We start from the raw sequence: 20,565 nt of genomic DNA, 5'->3' as shown, positions 1-20,565 counted from the left end.
ATATAGGCAAGTATAGAAGACAGGGGCAGTGTTATTAGCACAGTTCTTATTTGAGAAAACTAAGGCCAAAGAAATTAAATTCATTTATCAAATTTTTATTGGCTATTATGTGCCAGGAGTATACTTCCCAGCTCTGAGGAGCTGATTTTCTAGCAGGGAAGGCAGGCAGGCAATTACCCTAATATGATTGTGAGTTAAGGACACATTCAAAACAGAACAAGACTTGCTGAGTGGAGACTCTGTTCCTAATGGCTTTAACCATACCCACAGTTCCCTATTTAGTTCTAAATTCTTGGTGGGAATCTTAAAAGCTCAAGTACCCAACGAAACCACCAGAGGGCAGTTTTATTTCTTTTTTATCCCCTACCCTTCTTTAAATGCACAGTGCTCAAAACTTAACATATGCTTGGTGTTCTCATCTTTCACCCTGAAAAAATGCTCCCCTCATATATTTCCCAACACTGCTGCAGCACCACCAGATTTGCAAGTGCTCCTCCTCGCCTCTCGCCCTCCCACTTTCAAGTAGTGAGCAGAGATCAGCTCTCCCTCCTTTATGCTCCCAGGCCCCCTGCTGGAGCCTTTTCCCCAGCCATCATTTCTTACTTGAGCCTCTGCGGTGTGTTAACCAAGCACCGTTTCTACTCCTCTACTACTTTCAGACACACAAATCTGATCATGCCATTCCAGTATGTTTAAAAGTCACGGCTCTCTATCTTTGAGGATAAGATTCAAAACCTTTAGCATGGCACAGAAATTTTGCAAGATGCCCCCCCTCCATCACCACCAAATATCTCTCCTTATAGAGAGTCTGATGTCTCTACGTGTTATACTCTCTTCCTCCTATGAACCTGTGCCACTCTTCTACGTGAACTACTTGTTTTTTTGTTTTGTTTCGTTTTTGTCTCTTTAGGGCCAAACCCGCAGCATATGGAGGTTCCAGGCTAGGGGTTGAATCGGAGCTGTAGCTGCCAGCCTACACCTCACTTACAGCAATTCAGGATCCAAGCTGTCTCCAACCTATACTACAGCTCACGGCAATGCCAGCCTACACCTCACTTACAGCAATTCAGGATCCAAGCTGTCTCCAACCTATACTATAGCTCCTTAACCCACTGAGCAAGGCCAAGGATCGAACTTGCAACCTCATGGATACTAGTGAGATTCATTTCCCCTGAGCCACGACTGGAACTCCGAACTACTTATATCTTGTCCTTGAAAGCATAATTCAAATGTCTACTCTGTTTAAAGTCTTGCCTGACTCCCTGAGCACCCCCCCTCTAACATTAATCACACAACTGTTTGCTCACATATCTGTCTTTCCCTAAAGTCTCTCTAGAGAGATGACATGTCTTCCTCCAAACCTAGGGAAAGCCTGATACATAAAGCAGCCAACTTTTAACGAACAAGAGAATGAATAAGTAGGCTCAGCAATGTTCTCAGGGACAACTACACAAGAGGCAATGTGTCCTCCTCATCACCGACCTCGACCAAAGTGCTCTGCCTACTCCAGCCCCTCACATGTCCAATGTACCCAGCACTACATCTGTGTCTATGCAAGAACGAAGATGCCTTTTGAGGAAAACATAGCAAGTAGAAAAGAGGGAGAGAGTCTGAGCTCTAATTTTAAGGGTGGATCTGCATTCACCTTTGGAATGGTTCTAATTGTCAGGAATTCAATATAACCCTTTTTTTTTTTTCCTTTTAGGGCCACACCCATGGCATAGGGAGGTTCTCAGGCTAGGGGTCAAGGGAGCTACAGCTGCTGGCCTATGCCAGAACTACAGCAACCCAGAGCTGAGCCACATCTTCGACCTACACCACAGGTCACGGCAAGGCTGGATCCTTAACCCACCGAGTGGGGCCAGTGATTGAACCCTCAACCTCATGGTTCCTAGTCAGATTCGTTTCCAGTGCGCCATGATGGGAACTCCAATATAACTTTTAAAATACAGTCTTCTCACCAATGCCCTTGCTGAAAGGGAGTTGGGCTGGGACCCTTGAAGAAACCTCCAGGCCACTAGGGAATAAATCATTTTATAGCAATGCCAAAATATTCCCATTTGATAGCAGTAATATGCCAGGAGTGTGGGATTCTCAAATATGTATAAATTGATCCAACCTATTTCTGAGGGTTGCCTGGGATATAACGATCAGTAGTGACAAACACATCATGTGGGATCTACAAGCAGCTACAGCATCTTTTCTGCCTCCCTGGAAGGCCCAGTGAGCGGTCTCGGACATTCTCCTTGGCCCCTCTCTTGGGTCCCTGTTCGCCTCTGCTCCTGGGACGTGGACAACCACCTAGAGCGCTCCAGCCCCGCCTCCCGGCGTCTGCCCGGGCCTCGGCGGGCGGGGCTCGCCACGTGGAGAGTGGGCAAGATTCTTGGAAGGCGCTTACGCCATTGCCGCAGCGCAACTCCGGGCCGGCCCCTTGCTCTGCGTCAACAGCGGAGGCCCCGCGGCGTGGCTTTACTCCAACGCTGCTGACGTAACGTCATCTTGCGGGACGTGGACGCAAGAAAAAGGAGAGTGAGCCGGAGCCGGAGTTGGCAGGCGTGGAGTGTAGGCCGGGCGGCGGCGCCGGGCGGAGGCGGTGAGGCAGGTACGGGCGGGCGGCGAGGATGGCGGGGACAGTGGCGGGGATAACGAAACGGCGGCGCCTTCGCAGTGGCTGAGGCGGCGCCGGGGCTGAGGAGAGGGAGGGTGGGCGCGCTGGTTCGCGGGCGACCGAGGCAGCTGCGGGGACGCGCGGCCCAAACAGGAGGAAGGGGGTCCGGGGTCCGGCTTGCGAGAGAGTGTGGGCGCGCGCCGAGGGATGGCGGCGGGCTTGGGCCTCCCAGGGCGCCGCTGCACCGCCATATGTTAGCGCGGGAGGCCTAGGGCTGGCGGGGGCTGCGGGTGCCCGAACTCGCTGGCCACCCTGGGATACACCCCAATGCGGTAACTGATCCATGTAGAGGCTTGAAGACTCAGCGGACCTCTTCTTGATCCGGGAGTCTGGAACCAGCTCCCAGTGCACCTGCGTCGGTGGTGGTGTTTCACTGCATGTGAGAGTCTCCCCCACGCCTACGCTCAGGGGCTTGTATGTGCACCCTCTGCAGCCTGCCTGAGCTTTGCAAGATCCCCTCTTCAGACCCAGCCCCCTGCAGCCAGAGAGCTTGCTCACGACCTCCTTTTGCAGTGTGGCTTATGGTCTGTGAACAGTGCCTCCCTGGCCCATCAGGGCGGACCCAGATTCCATCCCCCATCAGCATCCCCTGCTCTGGAGGCCCTGAGGTTTATCATTGGGTCTTTGTCTTTAAGTGGTGAACCATAACAATCCTGTGCTTCTGAGCGACGTTTGTTGGGACTAAAGTTCACTTCTCTGTCCAGGTCAGTAAGATAAAGGCTTTCTGTTCAGAACCTGTAAAGAAGTTCTTGAGAAATGTCCTGAGTCAAAACATGGAAACTTTTCAATTGTTGACATGGAGGCTATACACACACAGAGACACACATACCCTTTGCTCCCTGGAATAAGCTGTCTACTTTTTGAGGGCGTAATAAACTGGCAGGGTGAACTGTCTTTTACAGTGAGGGAGGGGTCAGTCAGAGGCGAAGAGAAGAGGTCAGAAGGCTTGGTTTCCAGATGGGTCTTCCGCCTAATAACTTACTGACCTTAAACATTCAGAGCTTGCAGTTATTCATAGATAAGAGAGGGGTAAACAGTCAATAAGTATATTTTGTGGTTATTATTTGTCCATTAGAAGATGTGAAATTCCTTGTGACAGGCCCTGAAAGAAGTGAAGAAGTGGTTGTAAGATATTATTGGTGCTTGGCGTTCCCGTCGTGGCGCAGTGGTTAACGAATCCGACTAGGAACCATGAGGTTGCAGGTTCGATCCCTGGCCGTGCTCAGTGAGTCGAGGATCCGGCGTTGCTGTGACCTGCGGTGTAGGTTGCAGACGCGGCTAGCATCCCGCATCGCTGTGGCTCTGGCTAGGCCGGTGGCCACGGCTCGGATTAGACCCCTAGCCTGGGAATCTCCATATGCTGCGGGAGCGGCCCTAGAAAAGGCAAAAAGACAGAAAAAAAAAAAAAAAGATATTATTGGAGCTTAAAGACAGAGGAGGAGAACTGATGTTTATTGAGCATCTGTTGTACCCAGACATTCCATACATTGACTCACAGTAATTCATTGAGATCCTTATTCTTGTTGTCCCTGGTTTACAAATGAGAAAATTGAGGCTTAGAAAGATTAAGTCACCCTCCAAACAGCACACAGCCAGCAAGTGCAAAGCTTGACCAAAACCTCTCCAACTTTGAAGTCCTTGTTCCCCATTCTATTTACTGTGCTGTCAGTGGGAAGTTTATAATCCAGTTGGGAAAATCAACAGTAGCACATAAACCAGTCAAAAACTAACTTGTAGAATTATATCCAGCTTTGAATACAAGAGTTGCTGGGGAAAATTTGTGAAGAAGATAGACTTTTAGTGTCATTATTTGATTATTTTACCCTTTGGGCTTTTCAGTGGGTATTTTGGAAAATTCACATGTAAATAATTGTTTAGCAACAATTACCCAAGGAATTTGTATAAGCAGCAAACATACATCATGGAGTCATGCTTCAGTGTTATGCAAGTAATTTTCTCTTGAGACCTTCTATACTCGCAAACACTGAAGTTAAAGACAGTACTTAACACTTTCTATTGCTTATTAGGTGCCATAACTTTACAACAGATGTATCCCGCCAGTCTCTTCTCTCTCCTTTTTGTACCTTTGCACAGTACAAATTGAAGAGCAATACATGCCATTCCTTGTTTCTCTTCACTATAGAGCTAGTACTTTGAGGCAAGTTTAGACACACAGAGGCAAGTTTAAGAGGGTTAGACTCTATCTGCCACGCCATAGAGCAGAAGTTAAAAGGAGGCCCACAAGCAAAGAAGGCAGTATTTTCCTTATCTTGCACAACCATGTTACTGTAGTATTTTAAGAGCTGCAATAATGAATGGCATATTCTGTGTGTGTGGGGGGGAGAAGCTCCCTAACTTTTTGTGAAGTAAATATTCTTTGTCTAAAACCTGCAGTTTGGGAGTTCCCGTCGTGGCGCAGTGGTTAACGAATCCGACTAGGAACCATGAGGTTGCGGGTTCGATCCCTGCCCTTGCTCAGTGGGTTAACGATCCGGCGTTGCCGTGAGCTGTGGTGTAGGTTGCCCGACGCGGCTCGGATCCCGCGTTGCTGTGGCTCTGGCGTAGGCTGGTGGCTACAGCTCCGATTCAACCCCTAGCCTGGGAACCTCCATATGCCGCAGGAGCGGCCCAAGAAATAGCAACAACAACAACAAAAAGACAAAAAAGTAAAAAAAAAAAAAAAAAAAAAAAATATATATATATATATATATATATATATATAAAACCTGCAGTTTGACCTGCGGTGGGAAGATGCTCAGAACTACTGTGTTCTCAGCCCTGAGATCACTAGCCATGTACTCATCCTCCAGGAGATGTGCCCTTGGTCATTTCAGGTGCCAACCATTTGCAGGCATTGCCATCTCTCCCAGGGATGCAAGAGTGTGCTTTGGATTCCTGTTTTCAGCAGGAAGAAAGACAAAGCAGCAGCCTCTGACTTTCTTCCCTCCTCTTGTGTCAGCAGGGGTCAAGGGGGCATTTCAAATATGTGGTTTTCATAGTTCTGTTGGGAGGTGATAGCAGGAAGGTGGAGGTGGCTGCTTATTGGATGTCAAATCTGTTTTTTGATCTGTTGGAGACACCCTGATGGTTTTGGAATTATAGTGAGGATTTAATATCAACTCATAAACATTATAGCTTCAAGATTTTTTCACTCAGAGTATTTGTAATTCTTAATTGCCATTTGCTTATGTAAAACCTAAGATGGTTCTAGAAAAGGAAGGGTAGAGTTGGAGCTTGAGAAGGAGCCATTTGTTCTTTCTCCAAATAGAAGAGGTGGGAGTTCCCCAAATGTAGAGGAGTTTGAGCAGGAGGGTGAGGTTTTTACTCTGAGTGTGGGGAGGTGGACAGAAATAAAATGAATTGTCTTGTATTTTTGATTATTCATTTTTCTAAAATGCATTCTGCAGCTACCTTGGTCAGTGACCACCTTGCAGTATGTTGAGTCAAGTCTGCCGCTCTGGGTTCCAGTCCTTCACCCAGCATCTCCTGCCCTGGGTCCAATCCACCACACTCTCCAGATCTGGTAGGTACCATAGAAACATAAGTACATGGGAAGCTTGGTCAAACTGTGTTTCAAACAAGGTTTTGAAGAGGAAGAAAAAAAAAATGTCATTTGACAGAATTGGACAAATGCAGTAAGCAAGAAAGCAGCCTTACTGGTGAACTGTTACATTTGTATTTATCAATAAAGTGAACTTTTCAGAGGGGATGTTTATGTTTATGGCATAGATTATGGTGATGGTTTCATGAGTGTATACTTATCTGCAAACTCATAAAGTTGTGTACATTAATCTTGTACAGCTTTTTGTACATCAAATTTTTAAAAAACTCAAAAAACATTAAAAAGTGTTACCTTTATTTAATTCTCCCAGGGTTTTTTTGTTTTGTTTTGTTTTTTTGTTTTTTCCCAGGGCTATACCCTAGACATATGGAAGTTCCCAAGCTAGGGCCTGAATCAGAGCTATAGCTGCCTGCCTAAGCCACAGCCATAGCAGCTTGGGATCCAAGCCAAGTCTTTGACCTACACCACAGCTCACGGCAATGCCAGATCCTTACTGCACTGAGCAAGGCCAGGAATCAAACCTGCATCCTCATGCATACTAGAGGTCAAATTGGAGCTATAGCTGCTGGCCTTGGTCAGCTATGTGGTTTGAAAGTATTTTCTCCCAGTTCATAGTTTGTCATTTCAGTCTCTTAACAGGGTCTTTCACAGAGGAAAGTTTTTTGTTGTTGTTTTTTTTTTTTTTTTACTTTGGTGAGGTTGAGTTTATCAGTTTTTCCTTTTATGATTGTACATATGAGGTCAAGTCTAAGAACTCTTTTATAACCTTAGATTCTGAAGATTTTCTCCTGTGGTTTTACCCAAAGTTTTGTAGTTTTACATTGAAGTCCATGATCCATTTTGAGTTAATTTTTGTCTAGGCATGGTGACTAGATTGAGATTCACTTTTTTGCCTGTGGATGTCTAGTTCCAGCACCATTTCTTGAAAGGTTGTTTATGATGTTTTAAGTTGCCTGTCTCCTTGATAATACGTAAAATTTATCAACACTCTTACTGCAAGAGGATTTGCTTATTTAACTAATCAAGCTTATCACCATTGGAAAAATATCTCTTTCCCATTCTTGTAAAGAAAAATGTGAAGATTAAAAGTTCAGGGTCTGGAAGTAGGCTCCCTGTGTTTGAAAACTAGCTTTGCTACTTACTTAATGACCACAGCTATGGATTTAGGTCACCATTCCATAGGTTGGCATTTTGGACCGAGCTTAGCTACTCAGCAGTTCTGCGCCTATGTCAGTTCTTGAATCAGCCCAGGGTTGATTGTTGAGGACTGGGGGAAATCTGCTGAGATGATAGATCATCTCTGTTCCAGATACTCATTCATGTTTCAGCAGGCTATCCATGGCTTCTTCATATGATGCTTCCCAGGACCGGGAAGTGACAGGGTCTCTTGAGGCCTCAGCTCAGAATTCATACAGAGTTAGGTCTCTGCCACATCATATTAGTCAAAGCAAGTCATAGGGCCAGCCCCCACTCAAGGAGTGGGAAAATAGACTCCATGTGTTGGTGGTAGAAGCTTCAAGTTTTATGGCCATTTTTACAATCTGGGAATGTTGTTAAGTTATTCAGCTTCTCTGTGCCTCAATCTCCTTATTTATAAAATGAGGCTAATAATAACTAACTCATAATAATTCCTAACTCGTAAGTCTTAATTCCTGAGAATTCAGTAAGATAATGGTGATGACGATGATAGCCATAGCTAACACTTTGCTTTACCAGCTAATATGTATTGAGTGTTTATTTTGTGCTAATCCCTGTTCATGCATTAACTCATATCATCATCCCCCACAACAATCTTAGGAGATTGGTCAAGTAAGTGGAGAGGTTGAGATTCCAACCTAGGTGGTCTAGTTCTAGAGCCTACACTTGTCCTTTCATATATTCTCTGCCTCTGTATAAGTTGTATGAATAATTAACACAGCTCCTAGCATACAGTAAGTATTCTCTTCAGTATTTTTATTATTGCTATTACTGTTTCTTCTTTTTGCCTTCTGTGAATGAGGCACTTTCTGATCCTGTCCCTAGATTTTTTTTGTCTTTGTATTTAGATTTTTCTGGAGCCTGGAGCCCGCATGTTCACTGACCATGATAAACAGAAGAGCAGAAAAGAAATAAACAGGCAGAGTGAGAAGCATATAGATTCAAACAGAGGGCAGTGGAAGGCCAGGAGGGGAGATAGAAACCATGTCAGGATCCCTTCCTGTTTAGACCTGGAACACGGCCTCATTGATTGCTGAGTATAAGGATTCTGATTCTGAAAAGGTCAAGGGCTTCTCCTCCCTTGGAGTGTGTGTGGCACTTTTGAGGAATATGAACAGCCCTCCCCCATCACGAATGCACACATGTACACCTGAGTATCCCTTCATGTATAAACAGGAGGTGCCTTTTCATTGAGACTTAGAGTTTCCTTAGAAGATAGGAAGAGATTACCCATCCAGAAGCCTTGGATTTTTCCTAAATAATCAAGGCTTTTTCAGTCCTTCATATGGACCCTAAAAAGTATACTACCCGACAGAACAGAAGAAATGCCCTCAAGAGAGGTAGGGTCAATCTGAGGGGGTGAAAGTATTGTTGAATAGAAAATCCAGAAAAGCCCTGGACCCCAAAAAACTCTTCTTGGTATGATACACACTGAATGTGACTGAGATTTTACTTGCTTAAAACTTTGTTCATAGATGTGGCCTCTTCTTGAACTGTATCAGCTCTGATCTGATATGACCTGGTTGCCTGCCACCAGAATAACCCTTGACTGCCTGGCATCAGGCCATGCCGCCTTTCTGTGCTGATATAGACCGTGGATCAGGAGTCTCATTCATGCTCACCTGGCCTGTTCGATTCTAATTGGTTTGATCACCTGGACTGACCTGCTTGCCATCATCTGTGTCCCTGAGGTGCCCTCTCAGGCTGCCGCACCCATGGTCAGTACTTTTGCAGGCCAGGACATTCCCTGCAGTGCACAGGAGAGAAAAGTGACCAGCAGGCCTTGTCCTGACAGCTGTCAAAGAGATGTATGATATTTCTGCATACAGCCAGTGATGATTACAGGTCCAGACTCCAGGGGAGTAAGTCTTTCCCTCTACCATCCCTCCCTCCACCAGGTCAGCGTGGCCAAAAACATTATGTGTAACTTTTAAACTTAGACTTAGGTATATTCATTGCATAGGCTGATACCCCTGAAGACTGAGCCAGCATATCTATATTGATCAACCTAATGAAGAAAGAGAGCTCTTCACCGAACAGCCCAGCCCCTCAGTCTCTGGGACTCCTCCAGCAGGAACGAGTCTAGCAAAGGTGCCAAGCTCCAGTTCTATCCCAGATGATGGATTTACTGAGCAGCTCTCTGCCTGTTGTGAAAAAAGATCATGTCGTCTTTCTTGTATCTCCAACACACTTGAAACACAGTCATTTAAAGAAAAGATTATTTAATAGAGGGAAGAAAGAACCCTTCATGACTTTGTTTAAGATGTTCTTTCTCAGATTTGTGTGTGAAGGAGGCAGAGAGGGAAGAGAACACACAGTGAATCTTCTGGTTCACGAGAATAGGACTCTACCAGCTTTACCACCTTTCTTTTTTTCCTTGGCTGTACCTGCAGCATGGGGAAGGTCCCAGGCCAGGGATTAGACCCATTCCACAGCCGTAACCAGAGCCACAGCAGTGACAATGCCAGATCCTTAACCTTCTGAGCCACAAGGGAACTCCTACCCACCGTTTTTGTAGCAGAGAGAGAGACAATGGATGCTGTGTTACAGTTAGAGGAGTCAGTTATCAGGAGATAGAGGCACTGGGTAGAGAAATTCTGAGAAAGCTGTCTGTAAATATAAAGGGAGGTGATAATGGTTGACTCAAGTGGAAGAAAAGTTACTCTGTGATAGTGCAATTATAGAATGGCAGCTTGGAAAGATTATGTTGTAATTCCTTTCAGTATTTATTAGCGCCTGTAGTGATACATAGGTAACGCCTTGTGGGGGGAAGAACCTAAAGTTTTGTCCTGCAGAGAACAGAGAATCAGGGAATCCCACCAAGAAGTCCATTTACTGTGAGTAAGACCACCCGTTAAAGCTACTGTCCTCAGGAATTCCCTTCGTGGCTCAGCAGTTGACGAACCTGACTGGCATCCATGAGGATGCAGGTTCAATCCCTGGCCTCGCTCAGCAGGTTAAGGATTCAGTGTTGCCATCAGCTGTGGTGTAGGTCGAAGACGCAGTTTGGATCCCATGTTGCTGTGGCTCTGGCATAGACTGGCAGCTCCAACTCTAATTGGATCCCTAGCCTGGGAACCTCCATATGCTGTAGGTGTGGCCGTAAAAAGACATAGAAAAAAAAAAAGCTGACGTCCTCAGTCAGCCTCTCCTCTCCTTTCCAGGCCTCACCTGTCCCTCTACCTGTGCACTCATCTTCCCCTATCACTTATGATTGCAAGTAACAGAAAAGCCCAAAAAATAATGGCTCAACAAGATCGACATTTGGAGTTCCCTGGTGGCTTAGTGGGTTAAGGATCTGTCACTGCTGTGGCTCAGTTTGCTGCTGTGGTATGGGTTTTTCCGTGGCCTCGGAACTTCTACATGCCCCAGGAGCAACCAAAAAAAAAAAAAAAAAAAAAAAAAAAATAGATAGATAGACATCTATTCTCTCTTCTTCCCCTGAAGGAAGATGGGTTCCTAAAAGAAGGGATGTCTCTTTTATCCCTTCCTGGACAGAGTAGCTCTTTGAAATCATCAGCCTTTCACACTCTTTTTATTGAGTCACAGTTCTTAACATGTTTTCTTACAGTCGAAAATCAGATATTTGAGTTTCGGCCTTTTCATCTGTTTTCCAAGGATGGATGAAAGGAAACAATTTTTTTTTTAACTTAAACCTTTTCCTTGTTCACATTTAATGTAATTTCAGTCAGAAAGGCTCCAGGCAGCACCAGTAGGTAACAACATAGGATGAGAAGTGATTCTAAGAGGCAGATTGGTTCTATATAGAGAGTAACTATGGGGAGCTCTGACCTGAACCTTGATTTTTTTTTGTCTAGGAGTAAATAATAGCCATGAATTGACACAAATGGATGTGGCTAATGGCAGCTTGATATTAGGCAGCTGTGGGTTCTAGTCCCAGGAAGCACTTTTCTTTTTTAAGGAAATTCCTAGAAGGGTTAATTGGGTTTGGGTTAGGGGTAGGGGTAGGTGATTGGTAATTGATTAGGTAAATTGGTAAGTGATCAGCAGTCACTGGATTTGTTTTCTTTATCTTTTTCTATGAATTTAAACATGTATGTGAAACATATGAGCATTTACCTATGTTATTGAAAAATTCTTGGGCATTTACTCTTTCTGATTTTCCTTGTTTTAAATAACACTGATGAATAGCCTTCCGATAAATCTCTTTGTCGCCACCTCTGATTAGTTCCTTAGAATAAATTTCTGAACATGGAATAGCTGGATCAAAGATGTGAACATTTTTAAGGCTTTTGATATATTTTGTCAGTGCATCTTCAGGAAAGATTGCTTCGTTTAAACTTTCCACCAGCAGTATTTGAGTGTACCAGTGTACTGGGCATAAACTCTACATAATACTGGAATAAAACATGCTGTACATGGCTTTTATATACTGATTTTACTCAGTTAAGAATGATAAAGCTCTTTTTTGGTGGCTGAACTCCTTACTATTATGCATTCATCTTTTACTGAGAAATTATATTGTGTTATTTCTCTTTTTTTTCCCTTGCATTTGACTCTGGGGGCTGCAGGTCACATCCAGCCTTCGGCCATCAGACATGTTCGTTCTTGGAGCAACATTCCCTTTATCACTGTTCCCCTCAGTCGTACACATGGCAAGTCTTTTGCCCACCGCAGTGAGCTGAAGCATGCCAAGAGAATCGTGGTGAAACTCGGAAGTGCCGTGGTGACCCGAGGGGACGAATGTGGCCTGGCACTGGGGCGCCTGGCATCTATTGTTGAGCAGGTAATTGCCAAGATGGAAAATTCAGCTGATCTAAAACAAAGTCGGCTTTTCAAGCTCTTATTTCAGGTTTCTCAGCTTGTAAAAAATAATCTTGATTTGAGTACAGTAGATTTACCCAGTCTGAAAACTTCTTTCCTGATGAAGATGCCACTGGGAGATGGCATCCCTGGGCAAGCAAAGGGGGTGTCAAGGAGTGGAATTGATTTCATACCTTTCATCCCCCAGACTTCTTAATGATAAGGAACTGTATATGTCAGTGATTCTTCATCCTGGCTGTGCGCTAGAATCGCCCGAGGGACTTGGAAATCCTTTATTAAGGACTTCGCACTCAATCCTTTATTAAGTGTCTCTGCTATATGGGACTCAAGCATCTGGTGTTTTGTTTGTTTGTTTTTTGTCTTTTTAGGGCTGCACCCATGGCATATGGAGGTTCCCAGGCTAGGGGTCCAATCAGAGCTGTAGCCTACACCATCAGCCACAACAGTGCCAGATCCCAGCTGCATCTGTGACCTACATCACAGCTCAGGGCAACACCGGATCCTTAACTCACTGAGCAAGGCCACAGATCAAACCTGTCTCCTCATGGATACCAGTGAGAGTTCTTTCTGCTGAGCCATAGCAGAAACTCCAGCATCTGTATTTTTAAAGTTCCCCAGGTTATTCATATGTAGTCAGGGTTGAGTCACCAGATGGGTTTGTGTAAATATTGAGATTTTTTTTTTCCTGTTTTGCTGGGCTTTATCTTTTTAAGTTAGCCCAGTAATCTTGAGATAAAAATGAGCTATCATTGCATAAATTTCCCAAGTTCACATATTTAAAAGGGTTCCCCGGACTCCACAGAGAATGTCCATGGCAGGCTTTCATGTCAAGGCAAAGGGATGCAAGGCTCCAAGAGAGAAGGAAGCAAGCCTTGGGGGTCTGAGAGACATCCTACATACAAGTCCCCCAGCATCTTTACTCACACAAGGACCACACTTTGTCTCCAGACTGAATCACCAAGAGATCTGTGCAGGGAATCTTAGCTTTGGAAAGACTTAAAGTAGAAATTTTCAGTGGGAATTTTATGCCCCACTACCCATGTGGTCAAACCAGGCTGGCCACTGATAGTTTATCAGTTAAAAAAAACTCCTTGGGGGGGTCGGTACAGGAGTTTTGGACTTTAAACATCACATCAAAAATTCCACTACCCTTATCTTTTCCAAGAGCAGGGATTACCAAACCTTTCCTGTAAAAGGCCAGATACTAAATATGTAAGACTCTGTAGGCCATGTAGTCTTAAATATATGAAGAAAATTCTATCAAGTTTTAGGTTAGCAGTTTTCTAATACCAACTCTTCAGAAACACTGTTTTTTAAAAACAAAATATGGTTATGGAAGATTGAGCTGAGTTACAGCTAGAATGGAAAGGTTCTAGCTTTATCTTCAGGATAACTGGAGTTCTGGTTTTGTTGTTTTTTTTTTTTTTTTTTTTTGTCTTTTTGCCATTTCTTTGGGGCCGCTCCCACGGCATATGGAGGTTCCCAGGCTAGGGGTCGAATCGGAGCTGTAGCCACCGGCCTACGCCAGAGCCACGGCAATGCGGGATCCGAGCCGCATCTGCAACCTACACCACAGCTCACGGCAATGCCGGATCCTTAACCCACTGAGCAAGGGCAGGGACCAAACCCGCAACCTCATGGTTCCTAGTCGATTCGTTAACCACTGCGCCACGACGGGAACTCCTGGAGTTCTGGTTTTTGACTTTTTGGTCAGGGATTGGCAAACTATGCCCTGCAGGTCAAATATGTCCCTGCGCTTGGGACTCCCAGAATAATTAGGTAATTGTTCAAGGCAGGTAATACCCAAATGAGAGGCCCAAATGACAGTGACTGACAGGTTTAGAGATAGAAAAGTCAAATGAGAGAAGTCATTTCTTAGGACTTTGTAGGAGAGCTGGGACTCAGGGTGGGCCTGGTGCTTGTAGGATTTGCACCAGCAGAGGGGAAATGCTCCATGCTGCTAAGTGCACACTGTGAATGGTGCCTCTTGAATGTGCAGCCCAGTGGTTCTGGGGAGTGAGAGGCTGTCCAAGTAGACGCCAGACAGGAGACCAAAGCAGGAATGAGTACCGCATGCTGGTGATCCAGGGAGGAGGCAAACTTGAAAGCAATGGTGGTGATCTCATCAGGGAGAGTGGGAAATAAAGTGGATCATTCCATTAGGCAGGGCTTTGAAACCAGGAGGAGGAATTGGGGTTTGATCTCAAGGCAGATTGAAGATTTGAGCAGAAGAGAAACTTGATGAAAACTGGGGAGAACCTGGTAATGGTTTGCTTAGGTCACCAGCTCTCCTTCTAGGGCTACCCATGGACCTCAAGGAAGGGTTTTCTAGATCGGAGTAGTACTAGTATATAGAGTCAGCTCTCTTGTCCCAGGCATCTGATCCCCTAGGTGGATTCAGGAGCTGACTTAAAATGGCTTCCAGTGGCCAAAGATGGGAATATCTGAACATCAGTAATTATTGCACTGAATTTAAACACATGAAATATGTTGAAATCCATGAATCACAATGATACTTAAAAAATATTGGTCATCTTTGAAAAATTCTAGAGAAACTACTCAGTATTTAGGAAACAAACAAAGGGAAAGAGACACATTTGTGCTGCCTTTCACCTACAAACTGTACCTCAAGGTAACTAAATAATGAATGAACGTTTTCTTTTACTGAAGTATTGTAGCCTATAAATAAAGAAGTGGGAGTTCCCTTGTGGTGTAGAGGATTAAGGATGCAGTGTTGTCACTGCAGTGCCATGGGTGCAGCCAAAAAAGAAAAAAAGAAAGAACTGAATTAATGAGAATATAAGTACTTTATAGGTCTTGATGATGATTGTCATGATGTAGCTGCTATTATCACAAAAAGAAAAGCAGCCAGGTTTTTATTTTATGTCCCCCTTGATGGACACCATGACCTATTAAAAAATTACTGACAAAAAAATCAAGCCTCCAAACAGCAGTTTTACAGGAAGTAGAGTACAGCATTAAACTACACCACAGGGACACAAGCAGGAAAGTCAAGGCTGAGAAACCCCAAAGGACAAATAACCTAGTTTCTTTAACAAAAAATTATAAGGGGAAAAATTATGGAGGGGAAACTGATGATTAAAGGTGAATTAAAAGACATTTCAACTAATTGCAATATGTGGGCTTAATTTGTATCTCAGTTTGAACAAGTTGAAAAAAATTGGAGCAATGTGAACACTGGCTATTTGATATTAGGGAATTACTGAAATGTTTCAGATATAATGGTTTTGTAGATATATGCATATACCTTGCATTTTAGCAATTACTTTCTGAAATCTTTACAGGTGAAATAATGTGTCTGGAGCCTGGGATTTGTATTAAAACAGTGGTGGGCGCTATAAAAGGAATACTGGAGAATGAGAAATGGCCGTGAGAGATGGTTGTTGAAGCTGGGTGATGAGTACGTGGGGATTTATAATTTTATTCTTACCACTTTGGTTAAATATGACATTTTCTATGATAAAAGGGTATTTTTTTTTTTTAGGTCATGGCGTATCAGAGCTGTTTCTGGGTTCCAGGAGGTACAGACAGATAGGAATATTGAATCTTTGATTCTTTCATGTGAATCTGTCCTAGGTGGGAAACAAAGTGACCACATCTGGTTCCAGGCAGACAGCAGAACAGGGTCCGTATCTCTCCCTGGTCTAGCCGGAGGCAACTCATGAGAATCAGACCTGCCCCCAAAATAGCTGCATCTCCCCCAGGTCATTCCTTAGAACTCAAGAAGTCATCTGCTAAGTGTATGCTGCAGTTGCGGGCTCCAGACTTGTGTTCCAGCTTTATTTCCTGAAACAAGTAGGCTTCTGCGTTATGGAATCCTCCAGGTACCTGCAAGTCCTGTGGATGCCAAAGCGGCTACAGCCAGAATCCCCTTATTAAAAACTTCTAGTTTTCTTTCTTACTCTTTCTGTCTGTCTCTGTCTCTCTCCCTCTCCACCTACCCTCCCCCCAACCAGCCCTCAGAGCCTGCCTGTGCTTTCTCTACATTTGTCTTCTCTCTAAAACAGACTTGCCTCACTAAAAAACAAAACAAAACCTTTTCTTTTCTATCTGCTACCTACTTATCAGATTTGAGGAAGCATGTAAGACTCTTTTTACCCAACAACTTGAATGATTCTTTCAGAGCCAGTCCAGTGTTGATCTGTAAACCAGTGTTTGGGATCCACTCATTAGACCAACCTTCCTGAATCTCTTGTGATGAGAGGAAGGAGACATTACAGGGACTTAGGCCTTTTCCTTCCCCATTGTCAGGTGTCAGTGCTGCAGAATCAAGGACGAGAGATGATGCTGGTGACCAGTGGAGCCGTAGCCTTTGGCAAGCAACGCTTACGCCATGAGATCCTGCTGTCTCAGAGTGTGCGGCAGGCCCTACACTCAGGGCAGAACCAGCTGAAGGAGATGGTGAGTGCTGATTCCCCAGTCCCCAGCCCCTGTGACAGGGCCCTCAAGCCTCCTTCCCTCACTCCCAAACCTCCTTCCCACATTTTGTCTGTTGGTGTGTTACAGGCAATTCCAGTCTTAGAAGCCCGAGCCTGTGCAGCTGCTGGACAGAGTGGGCTGATGGCCTTATATGAAGCCATGTTTACCCAGTATAGCATCTGTGCTGCGCAGGTGAGAGGCTGACCTTCCCAGAGGCTGTGGGACCTATGAGGGTAATTCCGGTGGAGCAAGGTGATTATGAGCAGGAATCTGGAGCCAGACTGGCAGGATACAGTCTCAGCTTCACCACTTGCTAGTTGGGAGATCTGGAGAAAGTCTTTAAGTCTAACCTTTTATGGCTCCATTTCCTCATCTGAAAAATGGGGATATTATCAGTGCCTACCACAGAGAGTTTTTGAGAGTTCAATGAGAAAATATATGAAAAGCATTTGATACAGTGTAGGGTACACAGTACTCTCTCAGTATTAGCTCTTGTTATTATGCTAATAACTCTTAGGACTACTACAAGTACTGATGCTTCTCCTAAAAATAAAAAGGTTTTTAGATGTCTTCATTTGATTGGCTTCCGTGACTTCAGGGGGCTTGTTTCTCTTTGCACCATGTTGTCTCATATGATGGATATCTACTAAGCATTAAAGGGAAATGGTGGTGGTTTTAATTCATATAGCAAATGTTTGTTGAGCACCTGTGGTGTACCAAGGAGTCTGTTACACATTGAGGGTACTTTGGTGAACGAATCAGCCATGTTCCAGTCCTCACGGAACTTAAAAAATTTTAGTGGTTACCCCCTAAATATTCTAGAACATTCTTTCTACATTATTTCTTTAAAAAAAAAATAGAGCTCCCCAAGTTATTTTCAAATTCCTTTGCTGCCTCTGATCCTACTATTTACACAGATATTATTATATACAGATGATTTTACATATACATCCTATTAGATTTGGCTCTTGTGTTTCCTATCACTTCTGTTTGTCCATCATTTTCACAGTCGTTATCCACAGTGGTGTTCTGGTATTGTACCAGAGTGTCCTTGAGCAAGGGAGCTGAAACAGGCATGGACTTGCCCACCTGTTGGCCTGTGGCTGAAACCCCACTCACTGTAATTTTAGATTTTTTTTTTTCTGTTACGCAAATGCACTGGAAACCTCAGTTTCTGTCATTGTATTCTCAGTTCTTTTCTCCACAGTTCTGTGGCAATTTTGGTCTTTAAATTTTTTTTTTTTTTTTTTTTTTTTTAGGTGCCTGGAGCTAGGTGAAGAAACTTAGGTCTAGAAGCTATACTTTCGTTTTATTTTTTTCTCAAGTATGATTCTTTTTGAGGTTTTTAGTTTGTTTTAGTGAAAGTATCGTTAGTAATATTGTGCATTAGCTTTGTTTTTTGTTTTTTTTTTTTTACTAATATTGATGTGAAAGAACTCTGTGCCTCCAGTTTCCAGCACACATCCATCCTCGGGCCCCTTCTCTGTCACACCTTTGCATTCCCTATGATCTGATCTATAGGAGGTTTTTGCCCTTTGTACTTCATCCTCTGGTTCCTTAGTTTCTTCTGTAATCCTGTTTTGAAGGCTATTATCAGGGGCTTTTGAAAATCTCCCATAAGTTGTTTGTCAGATTAAAGACTTAAACAAGGACAACAGTTTATTTTTTTCTTCAGAGAAATGAAATTGACTTGCATCCTAAGAGATTGCCCTTCTCCTAACACATACTTTTGTCTCTCTGGTCTTTTGTCTCTTGCTTCTTATTTGTTAAACTGTTTGAGCAACAGGTCTTTTCACTGGACCTTTGTATCTCCTGCTTGCCTCTCCACACACACGTGCTTACTTTTATTGTTTGACCTTTCACCACCAGGACCAGAATTTATATGTTCACCTTTGATCTAGGTCTGTTTCCTGTAGCACTAAAAGGCAGTCGTGATCTACCCCACTCCACCAACATTTTTATGAGAATAAGGACAACTCAGCCCTATTCCATTTTGTTTAATCCACTTTGCAAGCAGAGTAGCCATTCATTCACTTGCTCACCACATTTCAGCACTTACTGTGTATGGCCAAAGTTTGAGTCAGATACTGGAATATAAAGATATTTTAGAAATTCATAGCAGTGGTTACTCTCCCTAATACCCTCTAAAGTATATACATTCATTTTCTTAAATTTTTTTAAGGTTTATTTTTTATTTTTATTGATTTATTTATTTTTACTTTTTAGGGCCGTACCTGCAGCATATGGAGGTTCCCAGGCTATGGATCCAGTCAGAGCTACAGCTGCTGGCCTATGCCACAGCCACAGCATTGCAGGATCCAAGCCACATTTGCAGCCTATACCACAGCTCACAGCAATGCCAGATCCTTAACCCACTGAGCAAGGCCAAGGATCGAACCCGAAACCTCATGGTTCCTAGTCAGATTCATTTCCACTGCACCACAACGGGAACTCCCATTTTTTTTTTTTTTGTCTTTTTGCTATTTCTTGGGCCGCTCCCTCAGCCTAATGAGGTTCCCAGGCTAGGGGTCCAGTCGGAGCTGTAGCCACCGGCCTATGCCAGAGCCACAGCAACTCGGGATCCGAGCCGCGTCTGCAACCTACACCACAGCTCACATCAACACCGGGTCCTTAACCCACTGAGCAAGGGCAGGGACCAAACCCACAACCTCATGGTTCTCAGTCAGATTCATTAACCACTGCGCCACGATGGGAACTCCGGAACTCCCATTTTCTTAATTTTGTAAATGGATGTTATTTGGTAGCTCTCTGGTTAAAGTACTTTTTCAGGTCTTTAGCACCCTAAAATAAATCTTCCAAGTGATTTTAACTTTTTTCCCATCCTACAAAAGAATTAGATAAATATCCAAAGATATCTTTCCTGGAATTCGTGTTGTGACTTAGTGGGTTAAGAACCCGACTAGTATCCATGAGGATGCGGGTTCGATCCCTGGCCTTGCTCAGTGGGTTAAGGATCCCGCATTACTATTGCTGTGGCGTAGACCAGCAGCTGCAACTCTGATTTGACCCCTAGCCTGGGAACTTCCATGTGCTGCAGGTGTGCCCCCAACACACACACCAAAAAAAAAAGTCCAAAAAAAGCCCACAAAGATGTGTATTCCATTCTGATCTATATGGTATTCTAGAAGCCTGAAGTTTAACTCTTTTACTCATAGCACCCTTTAGATGCTGTTCCTGGGAATTTCATCATTATCCTCTCTCCTGCATTTTCAATCTTTTTAATTCATTTAGATTTTGGTGACCAATTTGGATTTCCACGATGAGCAGAAGCGCCGGAACCTCAATGGGACACTTCATGAGCTCCTCCGAATGAACATTGTCCCCATCGTCAACACAAATGATGCTGTCGTCCCCCCAGCAGAGCCCAATAGTGATCTCCAGGGGGTAAATGTGGGTAAAGTATTCCTGAGGGTTGAGCATGCTGTAGACACTAATGGCACGCTATGCTGCATGTACTAACACTGGACGTTGCGCATAAACAAGACGGAGAAATGGGAGAGAAGCTGGCGTCCCGGAGCAGCGGCTGCATAAGCTCTTCTGAAGTCAGGGGGTTTCATTCAACCAGATGAGGTGCAGTAGTGATTTAAGGTGGTGCTGTGAGCATGGCTTGTGTGTGTCAGTGGATGGAAGGGGGGTTGCCAGTAGGCATGGTGTCTTGAAGACTAGAGGGGCCTGCAAGAGCTGTCATGCATGTACTCTGTGTCGCTAATTTTGCCTGCCAGAGCCTAGCTGAGTACTTCTATGGAGTTCTTTTTGAACTGTATAGCTCTCTGACTCTCAACTTCTAATTGCATTTTAGGTTATTAGTGTTAAGGATAATGATAGCCTGGCTGCCCGTCTAGCCGTGGAAATGAAAACTGACCTTTTGATTGTTCTTTCAGATGTCGAAGGT

General features: G+C 44.1%; 1 protein-coding gene across 2 annotated transcripts in view; it reads left to right on the top strand.

The window, feature by feature from the left end:
• Positions 2,373-20,565, top strand: part of ALDH18A1 (aldehyde dehydrogenase 18 family member A1) — a 47,312-nt gene continuing 29,119 nt past the window's right edge. The window contains exons 1-7 of one of the 2 annotated variants that reach the window (XM_001927529.6): positions 2,373-2,602; positions 6,076-6,191; positions 11,960-12,174; positions 16,485-16,634; positions 16,740-16,844; positions 19,905-20,063; positions 20,473-20,563. In XM_001927529.6, the coding sequence (XP_001927564.2) occupies positions 6,104-6,191; positions 11,960-12,174; positions 16,485-16,634; positions 16,740-16,844; positions 19,905-20,063; positions 20,473-20,563 (808 nt within the window). In that variant the 5' untranslated portion in view covers positions 2,373-2,602; positions 6,076-6,103. The remainder of the gene's footprint in view (positions 2,603-6,075; positions 6,192-11,959; positions 12,175-16,484; positions 16,635-16,739; positions 16,845-19,904; positions 20,064-20,472; positions 20,564-20,565) is intronic. The other variant, XM_005671336.3, reaches the window with a different exon arrangement.

Source organism: Sus scrofa, chromosome 14 (genome assembly GCF_000003025.6).
Source record: "Sus scrofa isolate TJ Tabasco breed Duroc chromosome 14, Sscrofa11.1, whole genome shotgun sequence".
NCBI lineage: Eukaryota > Metazoa > Chordata > Mammalia > Artiodactyla > Suidae > Sus > Sus scrofa.
The sequence above is the reverse complement of the archived record's forward strand: the minus strand, read 5'-3'. Positions and strand labels throughout refer to the sequence as shown.